This window comes from Hyperolius riggenbachi, chromosome 7, assembly GCF_040937935.1.
Source record: "Hyperolius riggenbachi isolate aHypRig1 chromosome 7, aHypRig1.pri, whole genome shotgun sequence".
NCBI lineage: Eukaryota > Metazoa > Chordata > Amphibia > Anura > Hyperoliidae > Hyperolius > Hyperolius riggenbachi.
In genome coordinates this window covers 66,204,099-66,217,785 of record NC_090652.1, presented here as the reverse complement: position 1 = coordinate 66,217,785, position 13,687 = coordinate 66,204,099, and the positions used below count along the sequence as shown (strand labels likewise).

At 40.5% G+C, this 13,687-nt stretch overlaps 1 protein-coding gene across 1 annotated transcript in view; it reads right to left on the bottom strand.

The window, feature by feature from the left end:
- The window catches only part of LOC137526036 (uncharacterized), a 70,948-nt gene that overhangs the window by 1,350 nt on the left and 55,911 nt on the right, over window positions 1-13,687 (bottom strand). Inside the window, exons 8-12 of the mRNA XM_068247248.1 lie at window positions 13,583-13,621; window positions 6,691-6,834; window positions 5,297-5,544; window positions 5,093-5,215; window positions 1,428-1,608 (exon numbers count right to left, since the gene is read on the bottom strand). Coding sequence (XP_068103349.1) covers window positions 1,428-1,608; window positions 5,093-5,215; window positions 5,297-5,544; window positions 6,691-6,834; window positions 13,583-13,621 — 735 coding nt within the window. The remainder of the gene's footprint in view (window positions 1-1,427; window positions 1,609-5,092; window positions 5,216-5,296; window positions 5,545-6,690; window positions 6,835-13,582; window positions 13,622-13,687) is intronic.

The following is a 13,687-nucleotide window of genomic DNA, read 5'->3' as shown; positions in this document are numbered from 1 at the left end:
TTAAAAAATAAATATTTATATTGTAGATAAAACCCACATATTGTATTTGTCCATCTGTTCTGATTATTACAATATTATGCCACAGTACAATAAATGGCAATAATATGTTATTGGGAATTTAAAGGTGCATTTTTTCCATTTTGTGTTTCTGTATACTATATCTATAATTACAAGCTCTTATTTGCAAAAATAACAGCATTATAACCTAAGGTAACTATTTCTATATTTTTTTTTAATGTTGTCACTTTGGGTTTTTTGTTGATGTTTAGGCCCCACCCAGCCACACCCTAATCCTGCCTGATTCAGCTCATTGTTTAATCAGTTTACCCCAAGGGTTTTTTTGACCTAAAGGACCAGAGCAATTTTTACCTGTCAGTGCTCCTCCCTTTTATTCCCTAATAACTTTATTACTACTTATCACAATAAAATGATCTATACCTTGGTTTTTTTGCCACCAATTAGGCTTTCTGTGGGTAGTACATTTTGCTAAGATTTTTTTTTATTCTAAATGCATTTTAATGGGAATACAAAAATAATGGAAAAAATCATTATTTCTCAGTTTTCAGCATTATAGTTTTAAAATTAAACGTTCTCCTTTGGATAAAACTGACACATTTTATTTGCCCAGTTGTCCCGATTATTAAATTATGTCCCTATCACAATGTATGGTGACAATATATTATTTTGAAATATAGGTGTTATTTTTCAGTTTTTTTTCTTTTTGTCCGGTCCACAATTACAAGCCCCTATGTAGTAAAGTAAAAGTAATTTTCCCTCTGAAAATATAGATTAAAAAAGCTGAATCCCTAAGGCAACTATTTATGTTTTTTGTTTTTTTTAACTGTTTTTTTTTTACAAGGTTTTTTTTTTTTTTTTTTGCGTTGGAAGTGTAACTTATTCATTTCATTATTATTGTGGATGTACTGTATGTATGTGCCTGTATGTGTAATATACTTTTTGGCCACAAGATGGCGCTAGTGAATAGTTATAGGAAGTGTTCACTTTTTTTTTTACATTTTGTTACACTGTGACGGCTTCCTGTTTTATGAATGGATGCGGCCGCTGTTCGCGGTCACGTTCATTCATTCCAGGCATTGCGAATGGGTAGAGGACTGCTCGCTCCTCTCCCCCAATCACTTAACACGGAATCCCGATGGAAGTGGTGGCGGGAGCGGTGCGGACACGTGTGGAGCGGCGGCGGGAATGTGCGATGTATTAAAACAGCATATTGCCATTAACAGGCTCTAACATGACATTTTAATACCATACATTATCCTTAACTGGTTAAGGTGACAAAGTTATGACACGTGCTGTTCGACAGTGGGTACTGTAGCAATGCCTTTACTTTTAATTTTCAAATACTATGTTTAGAATTTGAGCAATATCTATATGAGGTTTAAGAGTTGTTTCAGTAGTGTTGTGCTTACCTCTCGGATCAGTCAAATTAAGAGTGAATCTTTCATCCCTTATAACCAATAGATATGTTAACGAAGCCGAGACATTAAATTTCTGCATGTAGCTTTCAGTGATTTTTACATTCATGTCCAGGATACGCATGGAGGAATTAAGAGGTTTAGCCAAAAGTAATTCCAGAGTTCTCATTAACTGCTAAATAAGAGAGAGGCAGAATAAATCAATTGTTTTGTTAAAGTATAAATTATTTTCTGTAAAAGGAAAAAAAGTAAAAGAAAAAACAAACAAACAAACAAACAAACATATAAAGCATCAACTAACATACACCTTTTTAAAAGGAAGCTTAAAAAAATACAAAACTCATTGTAAACTAAATGCTTATAGAAGAAAACATTTTTTTTATCACTGTGCTAAATAAATATTTGCCTTTTTAAAGGAAACCTAAAACATTCATAATAAATGGATTTATACTTACCTAGGGCTTCCACCAGCCCTCTGTGCTCTGTTACCTCCCTCTGTATTGGTCTGGTTGCTTTCTGTTCTTCCACTGTACAGTCCACAATCCAGCCGGGTTGCAGGTCCTCCTGTTGCTGGGAGCATTCTATTCAAGCACTTTTACTTTCTGAACAAACTGTTCTAGAGTTGAAGCATGGAGAGGATTGGGAGGATGGAGAGGGAGCTAGTGGACTTCAGGGGCTGAAGGAAACCCCAGGTAAGTATAAATCCTTTTACTTTGAACGCTGCTTTAGTTTTAAAACAAAAAAGTCATTGCAAGTCATTGCTTTATTTTCCTGAAAAACCATTTACAGCCTCTAGCCTTTAACCTCTCTTTGACCGCCTAATGCCAATTGGTGGGCGCAGAGGAGCTCTGTTGTTCCTCCATCACACCATATGGTGTCACATGGAAACAGATTACACGGGAGCTCACACACAGAATGATCAGCCTGCCAGCAGCTTATCAGTGCTGGTAGGCTGTGATCTTTATTTTTATATAAAATAATATGTATATAGCACTGACATCTTGGGCAGCACTGCTGCTGTACAAAGGAAAGCCTTGTCACTTAACTTTCCCTCGGAAGGGATCACAATCTAATCCCTGCCATAGACATATTACTATGTATGTGTAGTATAGTGTATGTAATGTAGTGTAGAGCCAATGGAGGGGGGGGAGGAAGCAGGGAGGGGGGGTTGAAAATGTAAAAATACCAGTCTTTTTTTATTAATAATAAAAAACTAATAGCAGCAGCAATCAGATGGCACCAACGGAAAGCTCTATTTGTGAGAAGAAAAGGAGGTAAAATTAATTTGGGTGCTAAGTTGTATGACCAAGCAATAAACCATTGTTTTGTTTAAGTTGTGAAGTGCTGAATTGTAAAATATGGTGGTTAAATTCAAGTGGTTACATTTACAGAGTAATAATAGTCTAACCTGCAGACAGCTGTTTATGGCTAGTTTGGCCTACCTTTGTCAGTGAAAACTATGAATTAATTAAGCTCTATGGGCAGAACTTGGGTAATTCAAACTTTTATAGTGTAACTAATTCAAACTTTTATAGTGTACCCAGTTAGATCATGGTGAACCAGAACCATTAGGAGTTTTGTAAAGGAATACAAAGAACCTAAATGTTCTGTTACTTTTCGTAAAAGGAGCCTTACTTCCAGAAAGAGGGCTTTTAGGTTCTCTTAAGTCCCTTAAAGGGGAACTGAAGAGAGAGGTATATGGAGGCTGTCATGTTTATTTCCTTTTAATCAATACCAGTTGCCTGGCAGCCCTGCTGGTCTATTTCTCTGCAGTAGTATCTGATTAAAACCAGAAACAAGCATGCAGCTAGTCTTGTCAGATCAGACTTATAAGTCTGAACCACTGAAACACCTGATCTGCTGCATGCTTGTTCAGGGGCTATGGCTAATAGTAATAGAGGCAGAGGATCAGCAGGGCTGCCAGGCAACTGGTATTGTCTAAAAGGAAATAAACATGACAGCCTCCATATACCTCTCTCTTCAGTTCCCCTTTAAGAACTATTAGTGTCTCTGATTAATTATTGTCATTATTAATGTATATAGCATAAACAGATGAACAATATGTATTAAGTATGTGATACAAACACATTATATCTGAAGCTCTGGCTGTGATGGAAGAAAGTGTTGGGTGTTGGGAGGATAGAGTGCAGCATTGAACGCACAGAAAGAGGCAGTCATACAGGTAAATTAACCCTCTCAGATGCAGCCCGAGAAACTGTACACGATCATCCATAATGCACGATACAGCTTTCAATTTGAAAAAGGCCTTACTGTGTGTTTTAATATCGCCTTAGATAATGTTTTGCTAAGAATTATTTTTTTCTAAATCCATTTTAACAGGAAGATTAAGAAAGAAATGAAAAAAAAAATATTTCTCAGTTTTTGGCCATTATAGTTTGAAATTAATATACGCTACAGTAATTAAAACGCATGTATTTTTTTGCCCATTTATCCTGGTTATTACACCATTTAAATGATGTCCCTATCACAATTTATGGCGCCAATATTTTATTTAGAAATAAAGGTGCATTTTTTCAATTTGAGTCCATCACTATTTACAAGCTTATAATTTAAAATAATATAATAAAATATTCTTATGGCATGCATATTTAAAAAGTTGCAGACTCTTAGGTAACTATTTATGTTGTTTTTGTTTTTTTTAATTGTAATTTTTGTATTATTTTTTTATTAAAAAATGGATTTGTGTAACTTTTGGTGTGGCAGGGAAACAGCTAATTTTAAATGTAAAATAATCTAATTGTTTAATAAAAAATGTATGTGGGTGTAGTTTACTATTTAGCCACAAGATGGCCACAGTCAAAAAAGTCCTGGATGCGAACGATCTCGCAATCAAAGAACTAGAAAGAGGACGGGAATTTTTTCTTTTTGTGGCAGAAAGATGGCGGTCTCTGATGAGAGATCGTCGTTTTTTCTGCGGAAGACTTAGATTGGTGAATGGGAATTATATTCCAATTCACTGATTGGAGGACTAGCGGCAGGCGGCAGGAGCGCGCCAGATCATGCGCACCACGAAGCAGAGCCTATCTGGACGAACATCCTCGTCCAGTAGGCTGAACTGGTTATGTTTCAAATCCAGGCTAGTCTCTTCTAGAGATGGTCAAAAATGCCCATTTAAGATTCTGCAGTAAATCCGATTTCTGCCAATGCTAAATTATGATTACCGGTTTACAGATTCTCCATTTTTCCGATTTCTGTTTTTCCCTTTTGCAAGGAGTATTTTATTTGTCATTTTTTTCATCAGAGAATGCAAAAAAATACCAATAAAAACCCCTGAAATCAGAAAATCAGAAATTGAAAAAACGGAATCTTGTGATTGGTCTAAAATTACTGCAGTATTCTGATTTCTGTGGAAACATTCCGCATTCTCTGATTGATCCAATGATTCTGAGTTCTGTGATTGGGCTAAAATTACCGAGTTATGGTAAATCGGATTTCCCCCGGTATTCCGATTTCCAAATTCCGATTCCGAATGTGGAAATTTGAATTCTGAGCAATCCAAATGAGCACCCCTTCTTTGGCCTCTACTGAGTGATCCTAGCATGCCTCAGACCTGAAATCCAGCTCTGTGCGCTGTCTTGAATTATCTAACCAATACATATTACATATAAAATACATATTTTACAAATGCCGTTGCATACCCCCGTGTTCTGAGAATCCTCAAGTTTAATGATGTCTCCAAAGCTAAGATCTGAAATATTTCTTGCTATGTCTTGCTGGTTAGGGCTCAGAGTACAGTAACCTGGGACCCAGAGAAAGTAGACCTGACAAAAGAAACACAGGTTCTCATACACATCAGCTACATGTCCAATTCATATGATTTCATGTAATAGAATTTTTCTTACTTGGGACCTCTTGTTCCTCAGCAAAGTGTAGACCTCTGACAATAGCTGAGAGTTATTGTAATCTACCATGGATCCAGTGGTCACCACCATAATGACAGATTCCTCTGGTGAGATTTTCAGAGCCCGCTTCAGTCCATACAGGAGGGACTGATTACATTGTATTGCATGTTCATAGTAAGTGTTGTCCCAGCTTCTGTTTACACTTTGTAGGAAAAGGAGCTTGTCAGTGGTGGCTGTTTCATTTGCATCTGAAAGTATATAAAGGTAAGGGTACTCTTTTGTTATATTTGGCCTGGGCCTGGGAGTGGAAAAAGTAGGAGTGGTTAAGTATGGACTACTCCACCGTGCTTTATAGGTAGAGTTAAATGTGGGTGTGGCTACAAAGTATGCCTATTAGAACAAGATTAACAATGGCTACTGATAACAATATTATTATCAATTTCTTATGATAATCATATTATTGATGTTTGCTGATTACGGTATTAGGTATGCCTGCAATAGCAACATTATTGATATCTGGCTATAACAGTATTGTTGATTCCTGCCTATATCAATACTATATCCTGATGATGATGATGTTGATGATGATTATGTTGATCATATATTTGCTGATAACTATATTATTGATTCCAGCCTACATCAGTATTACTGATGTCTGTCATGCCAATTCCAGTATTAACAATGCTTTTGATTACAATATTATATTATGCCCGTCGATAACAGTACTATCAATGCCTGGGCCAACATGGTCAGTTAAGAAGTGGAGTGGCTTCCACACAAACTTCACTCGCTCTGCCGCCTCTATAACGGCAGAGCCCTGTGAGCAGGTCAGGAGCCAATTTCATTGACCCCTGACCCTGTCTATCAACGTAATCAGCTCCCATTGGCTAACATTGATAGGCAGGGTCAGGAGCCAAAGACAGCGGCTCATGACCGTCTCACAGGACCTGCCATCATAGAGACGGCAGAGTGGGTGGCTGAGGTCCCGGCATGCGGTGTGGATGGCGATTGCGGTGGGTAAGTGCAGCGATTTGTCGATACCTGTTTCGCCATTTCACCATTTCTTGTACCAGCAGCCTCTGGTCCTTAAGGGGGCAGAGACCGCTGGTAGTTAAATGGTAAGATTTTAGCCTCTGAAGAAGCAGCATCTTGCTTGGGCCACGAAACGGGCATCAGGCTGTGATGCACCACCTTAACTAAACTGTGATTGCTGCATGAGAATGAAAAATTGCGCTGAATGCTTCAAAGACAGCAGGACTGGGTACCAACACATTTTCAAGAAAATTCTTAATCTAGAAAAAAATGTTTATGTCAATTTCAAATAAAGAAAAATGTAGATTTTGAGGTGACAATGACTTTGGTACTCCCGCTATAGAGTTTATTAGACAATTTACCTGTGTAATCCAGAATGACGGATGCATACCGCCGGGTGACACAGGGGAATCTTGCTGAGAGGATATTCAGAATTGGGTTAAGATAGTAGGAAAAATTCCAATTGGTGAAATATTCATCCATCAATACAGCCAAGGAGGTCCCCTCTGTAACACACAATGTTTATCCAAACATAAATCTTCTTTACCAACTTCAACAAAGAAGAGCATCAGAACTACCTCAGCCCTGAACCCTCTTGTTTTAATCGAAATGTAGAATGAGGTGCCAGAAGGTCTGTGCCAACATATAAAAGTTGCAATGAACCATAGTCAGGTTACTATTACTGTTTGCAGGCCGGACTTTACATCACAGGAGCCTATAGGCACAGATGTCCTGGCAACCTAGACTTCACCCTCCATGAACCTACAAACGCCTGCCTAACTGAACCCCACTGCAAGTGTGCTGGCTGGCCCAGCTGTCACTAGAGATGGCCCGAAAGGTTCGCCGGCGAATGATTCCAGGCGAACTTCCGGTGGTTCACGTTCGCCAGGGAACGCAAACTTTTTCGGAAGTTCGGTTCGCCCCATGGTGCTCCATTAGGGTCAACTTTGACCCTCTACATCACAGTCAGCAGGCACATTGTAGCCAATTAGGCTACACTCTCTCCTGGAGCCACTCCTCTCTTAATAAAGGCAGGCAGCGCTGGCCATTACACTCACTCATGTACCTGAAGTAATTAGTGAAGGGACAGCTGCTGGAAGACTCTCACAGTGAAAGATTAGTTAGGCTCTTGTAGGCTTGTTAGCTTGCTGGCTGATTGTTATTGCTAAAATAGCACCCCACAACAGCTCTTTTGAGAGCTAATGTTCTCCTGATGTGTATTTTTTTTGTGTTGCCCACTGACACTGCATTATACAGCCCTATCTGTTGCAGCTAGACCTTGGTAATTGCTATTACTGTGCCAGCCAGGCCCTGCCTAACTATCTATACTGGGACACCTACCTATGCCTATGAAAACTACTGGGACACCTACTTACCTATACGGAGACACCTACCTATACTAGGGCACCTACCTATGCCTACCTACCTATACTGGGTCTCCTACCTATGCCTACCTAACTACTGGGGCACCTACTTACCTTTACAGGGACACCTACCGATGCCTACCTACCTATACTAGGGCACCTTCCTATGCCTACCTATCTATACTAGGGCACCTACCTATGCCTACCTATCTATACTGGGACTCCTACCTATGCCTAGCTAACTACTGGGGCACCTATCTATGCCTACCTACCTATACTGGGTCTCCTACCTATGCCTACCTAACTACTAGGGCACCTACTTACCTATACAGGGACACCTACCGATGCCTACCTACCTATACTAGGGCACCTTCCTATGCCTACCTATCTATACTAGGGCACCTACCTTTGCCTACCTATCTTTACTGGGACTCCTACCTATGCCAAGCTAACTACTGGTGCACCTATCTATGCCTATCTACCTATACTGGGATACCTACCTATGCCTACCTACCTATACTGGGACTCCTAACTATGCCTACCTACCTATACTGGGATTCCTACCTATGCCTATCTAACTACTGGGGCACCTGCCTATGCCTATCTACATATAGTCTGACACCTACTTACCTATACTGGAACTCATACCTATGCCTACCTATCTATACTAGGGCACCTACCTATGCCTACCTATCTATACTGGGACTCCTACCTATGCCTAGCTAACTACTGGGGCACCTATCTATGCCTACCTACCTATACTGGGTCTCCTACCTATGCCTACCTAACTACTAGGGCACCTACTTACCTATACAGGGACACCTACCGATGCCTACCTACCTATACTAGGGCACCTTCCTATGCCTACCTATCTATACTAGGGCACCTACCTATGCCTACCTATCTATACTGGGACTCCTACCTATGCCAAGCTAACTACTGGTGCACCTATCTATGCCTATCTACCTATACTGGGATACCTACCTATGCCTACCTACCTATACTGGGACTCCTAACTATGCCTACCTACCTATACTGGGATTCCTACCTATGCCTATCTAACTACTGGGGCACCTGCCTATGCCTATCTACATATAGTCTGACACCTACTTACCTATACTGGGACTCATACCTATGCCTAGCTAACTACTGGGGAACCTACCTATGCCTATCTACCTATACTGGGGCACCTATCTTTGCCTATCTACCTATAATGGGACACCTACCTATGCCTGACTACCTATACTGGGACTCCTACCTATGCCTAGCTAACTACCGGGGCATCTACCTATGCCTATCTACCTATACTGGGACAACTACCTATGCCTATGCCTACCTACCTATACTGGGACTCCTACCTATGCCTATCTACCTATACTGGTGGCACCTACCTATGCCTACCTACATACAAGAAGATAATAAGTTTGTTGCTTCATTGTGGACAGACCAAATTTGATCAACTGGACAGTCACTGTTGTTCTATCATTGAGCTACCACAGCCCGGCAACCATATGGGCTTGAAAATCGCTATCACCATGGTGTGCACCAGTCCAGCACAGCCGTCACTACACAAACAGCTGTTTGCGGTGCGTTACACAGTGAGTTTGGTGTGTCAGTGTGAAGCAGTACTCTGATTACACTCCCTGATTGATGTATGCACATGCAAGATGTTTGAAAGCACTTTAGGCCTGCAATTTAGCATTCAATGTGATTTCTGCCCTTAAAACGCTGCTTTGCGTCAAATCCAGATTTTTCCCTGGGACTTTTTGCATCTATCCCACTCCGCCATGCCCCCCTCCAGGTGTTAGACTCCTTTAAACATCTTTTCCATCACTTTTGTGGCCAGCATAAATGTTTCTAGTTTTCAAAGTTCGCATCCCCAATGAAGTCTGTTGCGGTTCGCGAAAGTTCACGCGAACCAAACCTTTTGCGGAAGTTTACGAACCAAAAATCGGAGGTTCAGGCCATCTCTAGCTGTCAATTCTCCCTTACTTCCCTTGCCGCTCATAGCTAGCTACAGGTGCCCTTTAGTATTAGGTAGCCAGAGCTATCATCAGTATTAGGTAGTTGAAGGTGCCCCCGACTGAAGGAAGAGCTAGTTAGTGAGATCTGGTGAGTGGAATGCCGAGATCTGGGTGAGTAACCTCTCATTTACACTCCGCTCAGGACACCTCATAGGTGAGGCAGGAGGGAGGAACTTTGGGAGGGAGCTGCCTTTCCATCATCAGGAGACTGTAGGCTCATGCCTACAGTGCCTTATGGTAAATCCGACCCTGTCTGTTTGGCAATATCAGTATAAGAGTTTAACAATGGGACATATTCTATTATCAGCAGTATTACAGTAAATGTATAAGGCAAATTATAAATGCTGGTATTATTGTTCATGATTCAGTCAGTAGTATAGGTTCAACTCAGTTTCCTAATTTTCCTGTATAGACCTTTGGAATTGCTAAGACACACTTGTCTAGGCAGAAAAGCCTCCGTTTTCTGCTGTGTGTTTCTATGTTTTTTCCTGTGCCTTGTGTTTTTGCAGGTGCGTTTTATGTGCGTATTCTTTGTGCATTTCTGTTTTGCATTTTTAATGAATATTAATGAATGTTTAATAAATATACATATTGGGCAAGTAAATAAAAAAATGTTTTCAAACAATCCTTCCCATTTTGTTTTCAAAAAAGCATAAAAATTGCATGTAAATCGCGCGTGTTTGTAATTTCTCATAGGAAAGCATTGAATGTTAATTGCATGCAATTCTCATAATATGTGGAGAAAGAAAGAACTTTTTGAGCGATTTTTAACTGCAACAAAAATCGCATTGTGAATCACACAGCAATGTATATGTTTGGTACTTCCTATAGACCAGGGTTCTCAAACTCAATTTACCTGGGGGCCGCAGGAGGCAAAGTCAGGATGAGGCTGGGCCGCATAAGGAATTTCACAATCGCGGCGCATCGCCGCCTCTGCCCGCCCCTCTCACTCTTCCTTCACAGAGAGGGGCAGGGAGAGGCGGCGATCCGTGCGGCAATTGACGTCAGGAGGGGCAGAGCTGAAGCTGAAAGCTCTGCCCCTTCCAGGAAATGCCGGCCGATTGCCCCCGGGCCATTTGGGGGTTCTGCAGCCCTCGTTTAGCGGCGGGCATGCGGCGGATTACTTGGGAGCCATGAAGCGAACCATAAGGAAGCTTTTGCCAGCGAGGGCCACAAAATATTGTATCGAGGGCCGCAAATGGCCCGCGGGCTGCGAGTTTGAGACCCCTGCTATAGACTTATTCAATATGCCAATTTGCAAGTGTGTCCTGCTCTGCGGCAAAACACATGCAATTCAAGTAGGCATGCTCCCTGCTTGAGTGACCATTTTTTATTTTTGGACCCTGCTATTTAAAGCAAACCTGAAGTGAAAAAAAAGAAGTATGATATAAGGAATTGTATGTGTAGTACAGATAATTAATTAATAAGAACATTAGTAGCAAAGAAAGGGTCTCATATGTTTAATTTCAGTTGTATAGATTATTATTTTTTTGATAACTTTGCATCATACTTTGTACAGCGCCACATAATATGTTGGCACTTTATAAATCAAAATCAATAATACTATTAATTCTGTCACAGTTGCAGTTTTAAAAGCACACTCCGTCTTTTAAACTGTAAGACTAAGAAGTAATGACCCTTTCAACTTTCCTGCAGTACATTCTTATCTCAAGCTGTTTCTCACAGTTTATTTGCTGTTTAAGTGCTTTAGAAAACAGGACTGTCTTCTACCTAGTGGGTTGAAGAAATTAGAGAAGCTCTTTTGCGTAAATAACAACTTCCTGTACTTCCTGTACTGGAAAACAATATGAGATTATTTTCTTTGCTATTAATGTTGTATTTCTTAGCTGTACTACACATACAATTCATTATTCATACATTCATTCATCACAGAGGTGCTGAGCTTTGCACCAGACCAGTATGAGTACATGCTCCATTTTTTATTGCCTGATGAAGCAGGAGATGCCCGCGAAATGCATTGCACTTTTTGGAGTATACAAATAAATCCTTGTTATTTTGAATATATACAACAGTCTGCTTGGAGAAGGTAAGTCCACCTCTGCCTTTTCTCATTTTAACATTTTTAGTAAATGTTATTCTTTTGGAGCCTCTGTCTGCATATACAGTTCCTGCGCCCACCCTTAGTGGAGGGGTGTTGCCCTGTATTTCCTATCTACAGAGAGCGACTTCTTAATCCTGGGCGGCGACAGGTCTAATCTCCCCACCTGCTGATATACTCGTTACCTGGATAGTAATCCCCGTTTGTGAGTATATCTGCATACTTATCTTACATATCCACTCTACCAGTACATACTACACTATATTGGGCTCTCTGTGTCTCCATCTTTGTGGGATTCAATATACCATATGTTTATTTCCGCTTAAGGTTTGCTTTAAATATGTACATGCTAATTATGTGCACATTGCATATGTACATATTAACTGTGTGAGTGTGTGATACATTTCTAGGATGTGAAAATGAAAAACTCAGACATTTTGCAGTTGGTGGTAATGCATGTTTAATAACAGAGTTTCTTAAAAATGCATTAAAAAACAGGAAAATTAGTGAATTATACAAACTATGTACAAAAGGAAAGTAGTGGATAGAATACAGCAAAACAAATGAACTAATTTACAGATTGTACAAAGAGCTCATATAGCATTAACATAGCAGTGCCAAGCTTCAAGCAGGCCAACAACCCCATTACTCTTGGAAATATAACACAATCGGGTTCAGCTGTGAAATTCCTAACAAATCTACCCGATGTAGTCTTATTACTTAGTGAAAATCTGTGTGAAAATGAGGCCAAGATTTACCACGAGGCAATTCTGTGGGGGAAGATGAGTTTTTTTTGTTTATTTTTTACATCCAATAGAGTGTTCTCAGATATCCTTGCAAAGGAATTAGAGGACACACAGTCCCTAGAAACCAACAGGGGTTAGGACATTCTCATCCCTTCATAAAGGGGGGAGTAAAAGGGTTTTCTCATTCTGATTCCTGCTGTCACTGTGGCTGTGAGGAGACATATGCAGGAAGATCTGGAATTTCTTGAAACAGAGTAACCAAACAGCTCAGGGTGACCCAAACCACTCGGAATGTGTAGGGGGATAGAAAAGGGACCGAAAAGCCCTCCTACTAAAAAAAAAACAAAGCTTGGTGTATTTGCCTTCTTAAAACAGAAGGCAATCTGCAATAATTTAGCTATAGGTGAACATTTGTGGTTACCCACAATGCACTATTACTGAATATGCAAATTATCCCTTTTCACCCTTGGTAAGCCAAGCAAGCATCCAGAACGGCTGGTGTATAGCAAGCCTATAGCTTTAACGTTTACACAGCCATATCAAACCCACATGTGACAGCCTATTTCAGACTTTTGGTCCTCATCAGTACATAGCAGGGATTGATATGGCTGTATGAGATAGGGCTTGGACCAGTACAACAGAGTAACCAAGCAGCTCAGGGTGACCCAAACCACTCGGAATGTATAGGGGGATTTATTGAAAGACATGGATGTCTGCCTCTTGCTGCTGTCCTCCACACTGTACTCCACCCTCTCAACACTTCCTTTTTCACAGCAAAGTTTCTGGCAGTGAAGGAGGAATTATTGAGAGGATAAAGTGTCATGGCAAGAAGTGGACTTCCAGGTAAATTAATAGTGTCTGCTACGACCCCCTCTGTTCAGAAATGAGTGGGCACAGTGTTGCTTCTCGTGAAACTGTGCTTCCTCATCCCTGGTGTAAGTCCATTTGTTATATGAAGCAAGCATTTGACTGGTGCTGGGCCAGAGAAGGAATGTTTTTACTGTGTTATGAAATTCTGTGTTCTTTTTTGAGTCATTATTTACCAGTTATGATTAACTTACCTCTCTGTGTGCAGCGCTTTGCAGTAGTGCCAGGTGGACCTGCAAATCAATTTAGACAAATCAGCCCATGAGCATCAAACTTTAGCCAGCTTCCCTTAAATAGAA